General features: G+C 31.5%; 2 protein-coding genes across 2 annotated transcripts; both read left to right on the forward strand.

The window, feature by feature from the left end:
• The first annotated feature begins 7,673 nt into the window (after positions 1-7,673).
• Positions 7,674-9,819, forward strand: LOC108828524 (scarecrow-like protein 6). Its single transcript, XM_018602247.2, has one exon. It carries the CDS (start codon positions 7,904-7,906, stop codon positions 9,635-9,637), a length of 1,734 nt encoding a protein of 577 aa, XP_018457749.2. The 5' UTR covers positions 7,674-7,903; the 3' UTR covers positions 9,638-9,819.
• A 4,060-nt stretch (positions 9,820-13,879) lies between these two features.
• On the forward strand, positions 13,880-15,263 carry LOC108824150 (calmodulin-like protein 12). Its single transcript, XM_018597520.2, has 5 exons — positions 13,880-14,335; positions 14,416-14,508; positions 14,598-14,664; positions 14,766-14,890; positions 14,978-15,263. Exons 1-5 carry the CDS (start codon positions 13,904-13,906, stop codon positions 15,035-15,037), a joined length of 777 nt encoding a protein of 258 aa, XP_018453022.1. The 5' UTR covers positions 13,880-13,903; the 3' UTR covers positions 15,038-15,263.
• Positions 15,264-18,478: the final 3,215 nt, after the last annotated feature.

The raw sequence follows: 18,478 nt of genomic DNA on the forward strand, positions 1-18,478 counted from the left end.
ATGTTGATCTTCTAAATATTGTGTTTATATATCAAAATGTTTTTAATTATTTTTACTTTTACTAAATCTAATATTTATTTCCTTTTTATGTTGAAAGAAACATTTTTGAAAGTTTTGAAAATTTGTAAGATGATAACTAAAAGGTAATTTTGCATATTTTTAGTGCTTTAAAATAATATGTGGACATTCTCAAATATTTTTTGCATCAAATTATATATAATATATTTTTGAATATTTTCAGTAGCATATAACCTATACTTTAAAAATCATGTTTTTAGTTTTATATAGGTACAATTGTTCGAAAGTATTGCATTTTAAAATTAATTATTAATTTTGTTTGTTATTCTTATGTTAATGTTTTGAACATTTTCTATATTAAGTTAAATAATACATGATTTTTAAAATTTCAAAATGATTTATATTTTATTTTGAAATAAACAGTTTTTGTAATATTAACTTCTTAGAAATAGAAAATTTAACAAACGACTTGGCATTGTTTGGTGCTTTAAAATAATATGTAGACATTCTCAATGATTTATAATATCAAATTATATATTGTACATTTTATTTATGAATATTTAAAATAGTATATAACCTAAACTTTGAAAATCATGAGTTTAAATTTAGATTTATATAGTTATAATTGTTTGAATGTCTTGCATTTTAAAATTAATATTCTTTTTGTTATTTATTTATTGATTTTTGAAAAACTATTATACTATGTTAACTAATATATAGTACTTATATTTTTTAAATTCATCTTATTTGATATTGATTTATATTTTATTTTTAAATAAATGATTTTTGGTAATATTGACATTTTTAAATTAATAAACGAAAATAAATATTTATCATATTTTGATTGGTAGTCTGGCAATAATGCATAGAAATTATCAATGGTTTATATAATCAAATTATATATAGTATATGTTATTTATGAATTTTTTCAATGGTGTAGTCTTTAACCGAAACTTTGAAAATTATGAGTCTAAATATAAATTTATATAGTTATAATTGTTTGAAAATCTTTTATTTTAAAATTAATTATTATTTTATTTATTTTTTACTTTTCAAAAATACTATTATATATTATGTTAACTTATATATAGTATTTTTTTTTGTAAATTTACCTTATTTGATATCAAATTATATTTTATTTATATTAAATGATTTTCTTGTAATATTGACAATTTTAGAAATAAGGAATTAAAAATATGATTTAAATTAAGAATTTGTGAGAAGTCACCTTGTAACTTGTTTTGTTGTTGATGACCAAGAAGTTCTTTATCTAGTAGATTACACCAACCTTTAAATCACCTTCATACTATTGAAAGCCTGGATTGTTGCTCTCTGTAAAAAATTGTGTAAAAAATATACACTTCTTATAAAATTTTGGATTGATAATTTATAAATAAAATTTTTTAGACCTTGATCAGTAAGAAATAACTCAAGACCATAAGCAAACCACCATTTTGTTGCATGCTTCCCAAAATAAACCATTCTAACAAGAACTTTATTATCATTTAAAAAAATTATTATCATTAAAAAAATTCTAAGGTCATCAAAAATAAAGAAGAAGCAACCATTGTGTAAATCTCTCGTTTTCTTTTCAATATCTCTCTCTTCAAGTTAAATTTTAAAACTTTTTCAAGTTTTAGACAATTATTTATAGTCACCAAATACTTCATATATTAGAAAGTTTCTTCTTTTGTTTTTATGTGATTTTCCCTTTTAGATGTTTAAACTTTTGTTATTCATGACTTTAAATTTAGTTTCCATTTTTACTAATCTAGTTTCCATTTTCTTGTATAAATGATACTTATAAAATAACAAATTAAATTTATAACAAAAATGGTAATTTATCTTGAAATAATTACATTAACAAACAAAAAATATCTAAAAGTATTTATACCTAAAAAATAATATTTTTGCTAATATTAATATTTCCTTTTTATTTTCCTTTTTACTGTAATAATTAGCGTAGGTAAGTAAGATGTAAAATGTTAATTTTAAGTTTAAGCTACATATGTAAATTAATTTCTTTTTTAAAAAATTTTACATTTTAAAAATCAATAAATTATGTTGCTGATTTGTCGTTAAACGATTTGTTAATTTAACTATTTTGATTTTCCATTTTTCTCTAACACTTACCATTTATTTAACTAAGTTGTAAAATGTTAATATTTATTTTGTTAGTTTAACTTATATATATTATCAATTTATTTTTAAAAAATTGGAAATATTATCATTTTTAAAATAATAAATTAAAAGGATGATGTGTCATATTTAATTGCTCGTTTAAATTTCATATGGACGCTCTCAATGACTTATAGCCTCAACTTATATTAGAAAGTTTCTTCTTTTATATTTAAGTGATTTTCCTTTTTAGATGTTTAACTTTTTGTCTTTAAGTTTAGTTTTCCATTTTTAATAATCGAGTTTTCCATTTTCTTGTATAAATGATACTTTTAAAATAACAAATTAAATTTTATAACAAAAATGGTAATTTAACTTAAAATAATTACATTAACAAACACAAAAAAAAATCTAAAAGTATTTGTTATACCTAAAAATAAATATTTATTTTGCTAATATTAATATTTTATTTTTATTTTCCTTTTTACTGTAATAATTATCATATGTAAGTAATATGTAAAATGTTAATTTTTAAGTTTAAGCTACATATGTAAATTAATTTCGTTTTTAAATATTGTTTTGGAAATATTAACATTTTAAAAATCAATAAATTATGTTGCTGAATTGTCGTTATACGATTTGCTAATTTAACTATTTTGATTTTCCATTTTTCTCTAGCACTTACCATTTATTTAATTAAGCTGTGAAATATTAATATTTATTTTGTTAGTTTAAGTTATATATATTATCAGTTTAGTTTTTAAAAATTTGGAAATATTATCAGTTTTAAAAATAATAAATTAAAAGAATGATGTGTCATATTTTAATTGATCATTCTAAATCCTATGTAGACGCTCTCAATGGCTTATAGCCTCAACTTTTATATAGTATAGATTAACGACGCAATCATTTATATAGTTACATGCACATGAACTCGAACACGTCATCCTTTCTATAAACAATTATTTGACATGGTTAATATATTTAGCTGACTTTTGTTTCTGTTTCCTTCTAATGATGATGTTGGCAAATCATAATTATTTCTCATACAAACCCGAATGTATGAGGATGATCAATAATCTCAAACTTTCCGCAAATTTTGAACGTAACATTTAATCATAACTAAAATCTTGGTCAAAAAGTATTTCTCATAACTATGGGATTGCGTGGGATAGGGTGGTTGCTTGTGGTGAAGGGTCCCTTGAGACAAGAGAAACGAACATGTTTTCATCACTTACTTCATCCCCACGAAGCAACCTCCATATTATATATGTAACATATGCACAATATACGTATGCATATATGGTCTAAAACAATAACCAATATGATAAAATGTATCATGGAAAAAAAAAACAAATTAGACTTCTCATCATTAACTTCACATACAATGCCGATTCAAACTTGAAATGTGCCCGTGTATAATGAATGTATTATGTAAGAATTATTTTAATGGGATGTTGGTGATCGATATGTATACCTAAAATTCAGTTACATGGAGGGGGTTATAAGAAAATGAGAATAATCACGAGATCATTTCGAGATTTATAATTAAAATATTGATATAACAGAGAAAAGTGTGAGACGTAGTAGTTAGCAAACCACATGGGAACATGGATGCTGGATGTAATAGCCAAATTAAGAGTTATCTATTTATTCTTAAAAGGTTAACTATCATCAAACGGTATTTTGACAAGTATGCCAATATGGAACAAAAGTTACCATCTAAATTATTTAATACACACAGTAATGTTTTCAGAAAATCGCATATGTGTTATGACACTGTTGTTTTGCATAAGAAAGTTTAAACAATTGTCACTACTCATTACAAAATTGGTCCGACTTTGTCTTGGAGATAAACCACCCACCTCGTTTTTTTGGTTGTTTCTGGTTGCATTATTCATTATTTATTTTGGTAGATATATGGTGACCGGTGACTTGCTTCATTCACCCATTGTCTGCTCAATAAAGGACTATCTTCTCCTTTTCTTTTCTCATCAGTCTCTCGTGCATCTAACTTCTCACAAAAGAAACATCATTCACAGATCTTCCATCACTTTTGTTTCTTTATTTCTTTTGTTTCGAGAAAAAGATGAACCACATAAAGTATATTTATACATATACGTAAATATATAATTCGTCGTTTACAACTAAGATATTTATTTGGACTGTAATAAACGAGGATTTATTTCGCAAAAACAACAAAATAAAACAGATATTCACTACAAGAAAAATATGTTTTAATAGCAGACCAGGATAGCGTTTTTTCGCTTTCTGCTATAGTTGACATATCCGTTAATTTTAGATAGCGTTTGTATTTTTGAAAACGCTATGATAGAGCGGCATAATTGGAAACGCTATGATAGCACATGGTTTTATATGTAACACTTATGTTTAATAGCAAAACACAGTTAAAAACGTTATGTTTAGTATTTCAAATCCCTAAACCCTAAACACGTTTTTAAACTCTAAACTCAAACTTTTAAACTCTACTATTTTAGCATCATATCTTAAATTAATTTTCAATTCTTAAATATAAACTTAAAATTAATATTTTAAAAAAATTCATTTCTAGTCTAAATCAATACCCTAAACCTTTATCCCTCAGACCATATACTCAATATGAACTTTAAAACTATAATATACTCATACTATAACTTCAAATGTTAAACTTAAACTCAAAATTAATTATTTTTAATTTTAATCTATAACTTCCAAACACACAAACTTTAATTCTTCAATCAAACTCTATACCTTAAACCTTAACACCAATCATATATAAAACACACATTTACTAAATATAAACTTCAAATCTAAATTTTAACTATTTAAAAAATTCCAAATCTAAATATTAATCACAAAATCTTTATATAAAAATTCAACTTTACACTCTCAAAACTATAAACCCTTAAATCATACACATAACCTCTGCACAATCTTACTATACAAACTTTATTATGCAGTTTAAAAAAACATATAACCACAAAATTCTAATCAAAATTTATATTTCAAATGTTAAATTATAATATTTTATTTTTAAATTTAGAAAATTTCTAAAACAATTAAAAAGAAATGTTAAAACAATTTTTATTGTTTTTTTCAATGGCATTGATTGATTCTAGTCTAAAGTCTAAGGTTTTTCTTTTATCAATCCACAACTTTTTTTCTCATTGGTTAATTTTCTTTTGTCAAGGATTACAATTTTTATCCATTGATTGTTTTTGATCTGAAGGCCTAAAATCACTCTCTCTCTCCTCACTCCCCTTAGATCTGAGATCTCATATTTTTAATTCTTTTTCGTTCTACGGCCTTTCTTCTTCCTCTACAACTTTTTTACGCCTTTGTTCAATATACTTGTCTCTGTACATTCATGAAAATAACACCAATATATCTGATTTTGATTTGAGTTTGGGTCCAGGAGTTGAGAGAAGAAGAATATTGGAGAGAAGACACCTCTATACAATAGTTTGGAAACGAAACATCTCTGCACATGGCCTCTTTACGCCTCCTCTCAAGTTCTGCGGTGAAAACGACCAGGAAGACGACCAGGAAGACGACCTGGATGCGATGACGCGTATGCCTCCTCTCTGCAACTTGACTTTCAAATCCCACAATGAAGAAGAAGAGTCATGGCTGGATGCAACGACAATGACGAAGGTCACAGAAAAATACGACGGCGAAGGGCGAAGGTGTTGGTCGGCCGGTGAGGACTGGAAGATGAAGAAGACGATGAAGGTGGTGGTGGTGCGGCGCATACGTTTTGTTAGTTGTTAATTAGGTTTAAGTTTGGTTTAGTAGGTTTAAGTTTGGTTTATTTGGTTTAGTAGGTTTAAGTTTGGTTTAGGTTTTTGGTTTATTTGGTTTAGTACCTTTTTATTTAATTAGATTTATTATATTTTTGTAAATCAATTTAAATAATAAAGAATTTTAAATATAAAAATATTTTTAAATTTTAATTATTTTTTATTTTAAATAATTAAATTTAAAATAATTAAATTAAAAATAATTTTAAAATAAAAAAATTTAACATAAATTATAACAAAGAAAACACGCTATTAAAGAGTATTTAATTGCATACCAAAAAACGCTATGATATATACTCCCTCCGTTCCTAAATATAAGATGTTTTAGATAAAACACGGTTATTAAGAAAATCACTTTTTATCTAAGAACTTTTATTAAAGTTATAAATTAAAAACTATCTGACCAACTACAAAATAGAACTATTAAATTTGATAGGTTACACAGTTTTTGATAAAGTTAAAGTTACCTAGAAATATGAGAACATCTTACATATTGAAACAAAAAAATTATTCTAAACATCTTATATTTAGGAACAGAGGGAGTAACAATAAGATAGCAACACGAAAAACCGCTATCTAATGTGCTTGACCTACTATGACGGGCGATGATAGAGCGTTTCTAAAACCGCTATTGTATCGTTAGATAGCGTTTTTCGTCCGCTAATAAAAGCCATTTTTCTTGTAGTGATTTTAATATTATTCCAAGATATACATTCACAACTTGGTTTTAGATTTTATGAATCAAGAGTAATTTTGTCCGTAGCTGAAAACAAACGTAAGCATTGCGATGTATGGTTTATCGTCCACAAAGGACTGAATGATTTGATTGGTTCATTTGATAAATTCACCCAAAAGCTTGTCCAGGCCCTAAAACATCCACCCAATTATGGACAAAGATCACACAAAAAGGAAAAAACGACAGCAGCTTTGAGATAAAATAGAACCAAAATAGATCCCAAATATAGTTTGTAAGCCACAAAGTTTTAATCATAAAAGCATAGTAAAGAAAACAAAATATCCACAATGTAATGACATAAAAATCAACAGTACAACATCAGAATATAGAAATTTTATGAAACTATCTATATAAACTTTATATACAATAGTTTATAAAAATTTACTACACGGAAAAAATTGTAGTTTAGAATCTTCCGTGGCGATTACTGCGGAAATGAAGAAAAAAAAACGTGGTGGTTCTGGTTAATCGTAGCCATATAGTTGCCCTGTCTAAGACCAGTATCTTAGCCGTTCAATCATGTCACCAGCCGCGTCACCGGCCGCGTCAGACCCCGCTTCAAAAACCAGTATGGTTCAGACTATGTTTGTAGTTAAAGTACAAGCATACCCCCTCTCTTTAATTGCTCATCTTGGCAGGACTAATGCACATGATTATCTGTATAACAAAGAAGATCAAATAATAAACTATATTACTTCAATTTTCCATTGTGCATTATTGATTGAAAAATAAAAAATTAGTCATGAAAATAATGTTTAAACACCACTACAAAATAAGGGGAAGTTGAACATTTTTGTGTTAAAAAAAAGAACATTTTATTTCTAAATTCAGATTTTGATATATTTTTTATATAATTACTGAAAGGAGTTTCTGAAGCACGCGCATTGGTAAGAGAGTGGGGATAGTGATAGAAGAGAAGACACATAGATTAAGAAAGCAGAGCAAGCAAGAGATTGAGAATATAATAAGATACTGTTTTAACATACATTGTCAGAGAGAAGATTGATAATTGTTAAATAGTACTAGTGTAAGTCAGATAACAGGCGAAAGCAAAAAAATAAGAAACACAAAAAAAAGGAGAGAGAGAGAGAGAGGTTGAAGCGCACTTTGCCACTTTAATTTCCTGCACGCATCCACAACGCAAAGAAGAAGGAAAGAAAGACAGAAGAGAGATAGTGAGAGCAAAGGGGGTTTGTGAATTTTGTTTGTGCTTCTTCGAGAAAGTCTTGCAATGCCCTTACCCTCCTTTGAAGAGTTTCAAGGGAAGGTGATTTCTTCTTATTTCTCCTCTTCCGACATAGAGCCCACCTCTGTTCTCAGCCCTCTCACTACATCCTCCTCCACGGTGTCTTCCTCTCACGGCGTAAACACTGCCGTCGGAGGCAGCGGTGGTGTATCCACCGCAATCTCCGGCGGCGGCGATGAGCAATGTGGAGGGAGTGATTGGGAGCAAGTGCTTCCTCCTGCCTCTCCCACCCATGACCATGACAACGACCAGAGCATCCTCAGGCTCATCATGATGGGTGACTCCCAAGAAGATCCTTCTCACGAACTTAACAACATTCTCCAGACTTCATCTGCTTCCCAATCTCCCGTCACCTTCCACCACTCCGACTACACATCTCTCGGCACCAGCTTCGGTGTCCTCGATAATACCACCGGCGTCTTCGGCTCGGTTCCACCTCTGTTTCAGTCACAAGTCGTCGAGGAGAAGCCGCCACCTCACCCACTCCTAATCAACCAAAGCCAAACTCATTTCACCCAGCAACCCTCCCTCTTCTACGGCCACCACCATACGCTTCCTCCCCCGGCAAAGCGTCTCAACCAAGGCTCCCTTAATCAGGGAACGCTAACGGAGCAGCTGTTCAAAGTAGCGGAGGTGATAGAGAGCGGCGGCGACACGTGTCTAGCTCAGGGGATATTGGCGCGGCTCAATCAACAGCTCTCTTCTCCCGCGGCGGGAAAGCCCTTCGAAAGAGCAGCTTCCTACTTCATAGAGGCTCTCCACAGCTGTCTCCTCCACCACAACAACGCCACCCAACAACAACCCCTCCTAAACCCTTACTCCCTCATCTTCAAGATCTCCGCCTACAAATCCTTCTCCGAGCTCTCCCCCGTCCTCCAGTTCGCCAACTTCACCTCCAACCAAGCCCTCCTCGAGTCCTTCCACGGCTTCAACCGCCTCCACATCATCGACTTCGACATCGGCTTCGGCGGCCAATGGGCCTCCCTCATGCAAGAGCTCGTCCTCCTCCGCGACAACAACAACAACGACTCTCCTCGTCCCCTCTCCCTCAAGATCACACTCCTCGCTTCTTCTCACGACAACGACCTCGAGCTCGGCTTCACTCAAGACAACCTCAAACACTTCGCCTCAGAGATCAACATCTCCCTCGACATCCAGGTCCTCACCTTAGACCTCCTCCTCTCCTTCCCTCCTCCTAACGAGAAAGAAGCCGTCGCCGTTAACCTCTCCCCGTCCTCCTTCTCCAACACCCCTTCCCTCCTCCTCCGTTTCGTCAAACACCTCTCCCCGACCATCATCGTCTGCTCCGACAGAGGCTGCGAGAGGACCGACCTGCCTTTCCCGCAGCAGCTCCTCCACTCGCTCCAGTCCCACGCCGCTCTCCTCGAGTCCCTCGACGCCGTCAACGCCAGCCTCGACGCGATGCAGAAGATCGAGAGGTTCCTCGTACAGCCGGAGATCGAGAAGCTCGTCCTCGACCGTAGTAGTAGCAGCCGTCGTCCGGTCGAAAGGCCGATGATGATGACGTGGCAAGCAATGTTCATGCAGATGGGGTTCTCGCCTGTGGCGCACAGCAACTTCACGGAGTCTCAGGCTGAGTGTTTGGTTCAGAGGACGCCTGTGAGAGGCTTTCACGTCGAGAAGAAACATAACTCTCTTCTTCTCTGCTGGCAAAGGAGAGAACTCGTCGGCGTCTCCGCCTGGAGATGTCGCTCCTGAGAATCCATCACCACCCTCTACTTTTTTATTTTTTTATTGTTAAATGTATTCTTAATTTTAATCTATCATCTAATTATGACATATATTTTCATAATCTTTTGTTCTTCCCGATATATTACTTTACTCGGTGCGATTCACAAAGTATATGAAATTTTGTGAGTAATTAAATTTCTGTTTGGTCATCCAGTATTAATGTGGGTATTATACAAACGCTTAAATACCAATACCATACTACTTCCTCTGTTTCGTTATAAATGTCGTTTCAGATTTGTGCACACGGATTAAGAAAGCATTTAATTTTGCATATTTTCAATATAAAATCATCATTACCGATACAATTCAACCAATTAAAAAATAGAATGGAGAATAAAGTTAATAAATTTTGTATTGAAACTCTAAAACGACACTTATTTTGCAACGAAATTTTTTTTCTAAAACGACACTTAATATGAAATGGAGGGAGTATGATCGAATGCTTGCTTTGGTTTCTGTTTGGAGAGTAATTAAAAATAAATGGGTGATGATTTTGATGCGAGGCAGAAAGCTACTGCTCATTATTGTGATTATATATTGCTTAGAGTTTGTTGTGGTTTGTGTCTTTGCGAGGGTCTCTTTTGTTTATTAAAGATGTGTCTCTATGTTGTGTTGTCACATGGGTCTTCTAATATTTAACTATCTTTGGTCCACAATACTCTACATTTTTGTGTGCGCCGTTTATAGCTTTTTTTATCTTTTTTTTCCTTTTAAAATGGTCCATACAGAGGCATTACATAATGCGGCCATTGCTTTTCAACATTAACTTGATTTCTCTAAATAAAGCCTGGATATCAGAACAAATCTAATTTACATTTTCATAGCTCTTTCGTTTGCCATTTAAAAACAAATAAATCCCGTTCTACTGTTCTATAAAAATTTGTAATACTAGATGATTAAATGGAAAAGCCGGACATTATAAATAGTATTGGGAACTGACAAGAAGCCTATAAGTTTTGTCTCTTGTGCAATAAACGTTAGTTGGAGACAGTTAATTGAATAGTTGACAGATAAGCCTGTGTCCTGCAGCAGAAGAAAATGTCGTGATCACTCAATCTACACGTGTACGGCAGTAACACATGTGTCGTTTCCCTGTGAGAGATGATCAATGTGATCAACGGTTAAAACCATTGTGTTGAAAGAAGCAGATACATAACTTGCCATCGTGGAAAAACACATCGTGGCCATGGTCACGGGCGCTCTGCTCCACTAAGTTTGGGACCTAGGTCTAGGTGGTCATCGTCACATATTCAAAGATCAAATGCTACGGTCGATAAAACTTGGTCGTAAATTAATTTTTGACCGGTCTAGACGAACTCACGCAAATCTTTTAATTAGGGGAAAATAATTAGAGGTGTTCAAAAAAGAAAAAGAGGGGAAAGTAATTACAGACTTTATGATAATTAATTTACATGATTCTGTATGTAATCTTTCCTCGCGAAATTGACAAATCAACAGGTTTTAGTATACTATTGCTGTTCTATGACTATGGATCTTTGACTCAAAACTAATATGGATGATAAACAAAAATTCGTGTGTTCTCTTAGATATTTAAATACCATTCATATATATTTCAAAAAACTATTTTTTGTATACTTGTTAGATGGCACATCACATATCGAAAGCATCTTCTTGATAATGGAAGGGCTCTAATAATTAAAAAACCATCAACCTTTATCTTCCTTTCTCGCTGTTTTTGATCTTTTAACTTTTGAGAACAATATGTGCGAAATGTTATTAAGAAATAGATAACAATTGGAGGTTCATTGCTTACAAAAAGTAAAATGATGATAAAATACGCAGCTTTTTAATTTATTGTCCTAAAAATTAATTGATTTATATGTTTTCTTTTATCTTTTAGACACATCATGTACTTTTGTCCTGAAGAAGACTCTCCTAGGAGTTAGGAAGATTTTGCTTTGGTTATGATCAGACTTTATACGAACATTTGTATGTGTCCATATTCCCAGTGTTTTGTTCATATTTTGTTTCAAGTTCTTTGGTTAACAAGAGATATTTTAACCGCAAAATGACACATTTTACTTCAAGTTGCCAATTACTTGACATTTTTAGTTTTATGTGGAAATTGATTAGTTTATCATATTAACCAAAGCTAATAAGCAAAATTTCTAATTAAAATTATACAATTTTAAAATTTCTGAAGTAATAGTATTACTAATATGTTTTAGGATATATAAAATTTGGAAGTGTCTGGTCACTAACACGAAAGTTGTCGATTATGGTCATATTATAAGGTGGGAGCGAGGGGTCGCTGGAATTGATGGGTGTGATTTTGTGTGCATGACAAAAGCTAAATTTATATAATTTTAAATTCGTTTCTTACTTGTATTTATTTATTATAAAAATTTAATTTAATGAGAAGCTTTTGATTCAATTTTCACCATCTTTCAGTCTTTATCTTACCTTTTGTAGATGCCAAGCTTGCCCACCATATCTTCTCCTCAACCTCTCACTTTACAATTGAACCCTTTTTCTTTATAGGTCAGTCTAATTATTTGAGTAAACAAAGTCTACTCGAATTCAAGATTCAACCTATGGTCGTTCTATATCAAATGTTAGATCATATACATAAGACGATTATACATACTTTTGTTTGTAAGTGTGTCTTTAATTCATTATACATCAAAATAAATAGCTAGTTGCTTATACGTACGTATACACTTTTACTTCACTTCAACTTATATTATCTAATTCCATATCAAGCTAACTATATTTGAATTACATGGTTTGATTCTTATCTTTGATCTTTCGTGTTTCTCTTTTTGTCTGTTTTATATTTATTTATATTGCTTTATCCATTAACAAGTCAAGTCAGCTTAGAAACAACGCGGTATTTCCATCCCCACATTTAATATATATGTGACTAGTTCTAATCAAATAAAATCGAGGACAAAATAAGAAAAACAAAAATGAAGAAAAAAAAGAAAGAGAAAAGGAGAAAGTTTGTGTAGGGCCATAATTTACCAATCACACGTTTCACACCATTCGCATTGCGCTTTTTTTTTTTTTTGCCGTCTGTACTATTATTAAAAGGAAGAAATATTACATAGCCCATAAAGGTCCAGACTTGAACCGAAAAACAAATACAAACCACCCAGCCCAAAAAAGAAATACGAGGCCCAAAACTCACACCGCCAACCCACAAACCACGTGTTGAAACCACAACAACGCGAAGATGCGTGTTAACGGAGGAGGCTTCGTCATCTTCTACGAGCCGGAGGCCGCCGCCGGAACCGAAACCCGAATCACGTCGGGATCGTGAATCACCACTTCCATCCCACGCAGAAGTCTATGCTGAATCATCACAGAGAACCACCACCGGAACCACCAGGGGATTAAACCAGGACCACCGACTTCCACCACCGACAATAGTATCGAAGATAAAAGAAGCGGAGTCTCCACAGAAAGGCCCGACCTTCAAGGAGCTTCCCTCGCTTTCGCCAAGAGCTCTCCCGAATTCGACCACCAAACACCACAACGGAACCACCTTGTACACAGCCTAATCACTTCCGCAGGAGTCAAAAGCTGGCGACCACTACCACAGTGGAGACGGTACGATTCCAGAAAACAAACGCCGGACCACCATCGGAGGAGATGATGCATGGCCGGGAGCAGAGAAAAAAAAACGGAGTGATATCTAATCAAACCGCACCTAAAACCGAAAGAAAAAAACAAACCAGAAAAAAGAAAGCTTTTTGCCGGACCGGCGGTGGCTAGAGAAGCAAAATCCACCGGCCGGAGACTGTTCTCTAGAAAGAAGGGAGAGAGATTTCTAGAAACTTTCTTCTCCTTCATATGAAAGGTCGAAACTTTTTTTCTTTTCTTTTGTATGGATCATATACTATATATTTATATATTGTGTGGTAGTACTAGTGGTTTGAGTTAATGATATTTTTGTATGGATCATATACTATATATTTATACTACTAATGATAGAAACCTTAGATATTAATTAATTAGCTATAATTTTAAGATGGTGGCATTAAAAAGTACTAGTGTAGTCTTTTTTTTGTGCAACGTACTAGTGTAGTCTTGGTTGAAAAAAAGGACTTGGTTGGGCTTCTATTTTCTTTTTGCCAAACCAGTGATAATAAGCCCAGGCAATCTGTATCTGTAAAATTTTAGGCCCATGTAAAAGCCCAACATTGTGTGAGAATTGAGGCGGCAAAAGAAAGAAACTGCGAATTAGGGCAATTGTGGAGATTCAAACAAATGGGTGAAGGAGAGAGGTCGAGGTCCGGCGGCGAAGAATCGGAGTCGGAAGAAGAAACGAGAGACCCAATCGAAGAAGAAGAAGGAAAGGGTGATAAGATGTCGGAGTATGAGAAGAAGAGGTTGACAAGGATCGCCGAGAACAGAGCGAGATTAGAAGCTCTCGGCATCTCTAAAGCCGCCAAGGCCCTTGTGCCTCCATCATCTATGAGAAAACCTAATTCCGGTGAAGAAGAAGAAGAAGAAGACGACGATTATAGACCCGGAGATGAAATAGACGAGAGTGAATATGAAGAGGAGGAGTTTCTGGAGAAATCAAGCTCCGTTTCTCGTAAAAGAAACAAGAACAAGACCGCCTCCACGCCAAAGAGGAAGAAGCATTTGTGTAGATCAGACCCACTTGGAGAGGATAACGATGACGACTTAAACAAGGTACTATTATTTGAACATTAACATATTTAATTGCAATTGGCTTTACTTCAAAACTGTATGAACAATTACAAGTACTGCAGGCAATAGCGCTTTCTCTAGGCTCTGTTGCAGTAGCAGGAGTAGGCTCTCGTAGAAACGGCCAAGCGTCAGCATCTTTTAAGAAGAATAATTCGGTTTCTTTTTATCCTAATAATCAAATTTATTCTTCCCAACTGTGCACTGCTCTTGTTTGATATCTGTATTTATATATATATATATGTAGGACTTGAGCATGAGCAAGATGCAGATGACTGGGGATGAATTGGTCTTATACTTCTTTCAGTTTGATAGTTAATATTTAACACTCTTCTGATTTATTATTGTCTTTATTGCTATATTTATTGGATAGATCATCATCGATTGTTTTTTTTTTTGTTGTTGTAAATGCAAGAAGCGGGAAAAGGTTTCATTACTCTGAGAGATGTGGCGACAATGGCCACTGTGCATGATTTCACTTGGTCAGACGAGGAATTACAAGACATGATTCGTTGCTTTGACTTTGATAAAGATGGAAAGGTTGGGTGTGCTAATTCCCAATTTATATAACATTTAATTGCTAAACCTTGGGGATCTTTCTTTAATTTTTTTTTTTTTGGGTTTCAGCTAAGCTTGGATGAGTTCAGGAAAGTTGTTACTCGATGTCGCATGTTGAATGAATCTTGATGATGGCTGATATGTTTTGGGTGAGTGCACCTCTTCGGTGTTTTTGATTCTCCACATGCGTTGAAAACATCACTCTTTTTTTTCATGGTCTCTGTAAACAAAAGATCTTGTTCTGATCATTTCAAATTGTGTATTGCATGTTTAATCTACTAAGTAGTATTTATAGTTAAGAAAAATTGCACATGTATTTGTTTGTTTGTTCAACTGAGCATTCCAATTTTGTTTTCTTGTTTTTTTTTCTAACTTTTTTGAGGTTATGGGAGGACCGGAGGTTCGATAACCATTACTCCCAACATAACGGGATCAGATATAGAATGGATCGGATCCTGTTGTTTCAGTCAGGGTGTATAAATAAATCAAATCAAATCTGTACAGCTTGTGGGGTCAATGATCCATCGTGTATAATGTCGAGGTAAAAATGTGTACTAGGTTCTTACGGAAGGGAGCTATAAAATCAGTATGCACTCCGAACAAATGTATAAAATCAACTCAGAGGTGAAATAACTTGTTGGAAATCAGTATGCACTCTGATTTTTTTTTAGAAATTCTTGGTTTGAAGCGAGTGGCCGTTTGGAATAAAGTTCTTAGCCTCAAGCTACTTCGGGTTGATATTTTGTGGCAAATATGTCGGGGTCTCGGGGGTGCATCGGAATCTATTGGGTGACTTAACCATCAGGGACATGGGTGCGTGTGTGCTAACAATCCCTTTTTCAAGACGCAGCAAATTAAAATTCTTTTAATTGGCCGACAAAAATAAGAAGATCACTCACCAGACCAATAATTTGTAAATTATTCTATTAATACTTTGAAATTTGGACCTTCTTTTTCATATTTTGAAATCTACACTTTATTTAATATGAATTGACATTATCATCCAGATTAGATGTTTTAATAATTAAAATATAATTCGAAATTATTAATAATATTTGTAATATAATTGGATTACTTATAAATTATGGTTGTATCATAAAAAATATAAAAGTTATGATAACACAAAAGATAAATATTTTATAAATTATGGTAGTATCATCTAAATATAATATTTTGTCACATTCTTTGGTTATAACAAACATAAAATATAAAAAACATAAAATATTATAGTATCATTATCATTTAGCAATGTAGTATTACCAAACCTATCAATATGAAACATATAAAATGTAGTTGTTCCATTATAAAATTATGATCAACGCATTTTTGAAAAATATGACTGCACATATTGTAAATATAAATAAATTAAATATGAGTCATATAACATTTGTCCTTTGGAGTGGTACGAAAGATAAATATTCTAAGGAAGGATGGGCTTTTAAAAAAATTGTCTAAGGTGAATTGTGGAGTTGCCACGTAAGAAATGACACACGTGTAATAAATACATAAACTAAAGGTTTATTTGAAAGTGGTCTCCTCAAATAATGGGATTTGTAGCCTTTCACGGGTCAAATAGCATATTACATGAGCAAACAAGAAGCCTGTTAACTTCTTCCCTACATACTAAGAGCATCTCCAAAGGTTCACTAGAGTAGAAAATAGAATGATGAACAAAGAAAAAACAATTTACTTTATATTTGGAGTAAACCTATTTTTCACTCTATTATAGAGTGAGAAATAGAGTACCATTAGAGCATTTTTTACTCTAAACTCTATTTTAAAGTGAAAAATAGAGTGTGGTTGGAGATGCTCTAACTTCATCATTTATATATCGCAAGCCATACTGATATTTCGTTTTCGTTGCCAATATCACAACCTATGCAAATTGGTTTATATATATTAGTAAACCAAAATTTTTAAATCAAGTGCCGACATCTAAATGAATTAACACTAAGACTTCACTAGCAAATAACTGTAGTAATGTAATTGATGAGAACCTCACTATCAAATAAATGTTAAACATGGATTTAAAACAATTCTTAAAACATTTGGTTTAGTATATATATATATATATATATATATATATATATATATATATATATATTAGTTGTCTATATGTTTAGAGGTTTGCCATTTTTAACAAACAAACCAAAAAAATAATACTTATAGTTTTACTATCGATTAGTTGCACATAAAAAATTTAACTGAAATTACAAATTCATATCAATATGGTATATTTATAACTAATAAATGATCAACTTAATATTTCTAAAATCATTGAACATCTTACTAACTCAACATTACAAAGTCATATACTTAAGATATGACATTAACAACAATAATAAAGATACTTGCAAAACAAGATTTACTGTACTACACAAAACAAGATTTACTGTACTACACGTTGTAGAAGTTTTATTATACATACAATGTATATTATTCATTTGCACGATATATATAATAAGAATTACTTAAGTAATTTATAAAACAAAAATTATCACCATATAATACACTATCTATATTATCAAGTTGAAGTACACAATTTGATTGTTTGGAAATAAAGATAATAGAATAAATGAGATAGTTTAGAAACATGGATAATAGAGATATGTACTTTTTTTTATTTACATATTTAACCATTGTATTTTTAATAAATTAGTAACAAATGTGAATTGTTTAGAAACATGAATAAAATATTTAATATTTTTTATTTAAACATTTAGTCATTTTTTTTACAATAAATTAAACAACTTTCTTTCTATATTTCTTTTTATTTACAATTCTGTCATTATATTTACAATTTTTTTTATTTACTATTCTTTATGGTGAAAATAAAAACACAAACTGAAATATAAATAGTATACTATATAAAACAATTTAAGAAACATTATTATTATCTTATTTAGTTTAGTCAAATATAAAATTTCAAGAACTCAATTTTCATAAAAAAAATCATAAAATAAATAATAATTAATAGAAAACTAATACAAAAAATTAAAATTTAGAAACATGGATAAAAATATGTTAAGAAGAAAAAGTAATGGCTTATGTTATTAATAAAAATTGGAAATCCATTATATCAATTTTATAATATAAAAATGGACTAATATAATTACCTAAAACATTGTTTTGTCTAAAATAATCATAAAATAAAATTGAAATTTTATATAAATATTTCAAATCAAAATTAATAATTTAAAGTTGATTTATATCAAAAGTTGATTTAAAATATGCATATATTCAAAAATTTATTTTTACTAAAATATTTTCCAATAAACATTATTAAAAAAATGTTTTCAATACGTATAAGAAAAATACAACAAAAAGATTAATTTCATATACAAACTTAAATTATGGTTTTATATTTTACACTAAACTTTAAAAATATAATATATGTGATTATTTATAAGATCATACATATAAAATACTATTAATTATATGATTATTTATATGGTGGACCAATACAATTAATTATATGATGACATATATATATATATGATACATAAGAGTGACTAGGACTGGACATTCAGATATCCATTCGGGTTCGTTTCGGATATGTTTGTGTTTTGG

Source organism: Raphanus sativus, chromosome 9 (assembly GCF_000801105.2).
Source record: "Raphanus sativus cultivar WK10039 chromosome 9, ASM80110v3, whole genome shotgun sequence".
NCBI classification, from domain to species: Eukaryota; Viridiplantae; Streptophyta; class Magnoliopsida; order Brassicales; family Brassicaceae; genus Raphanus; species Raphanus sativus.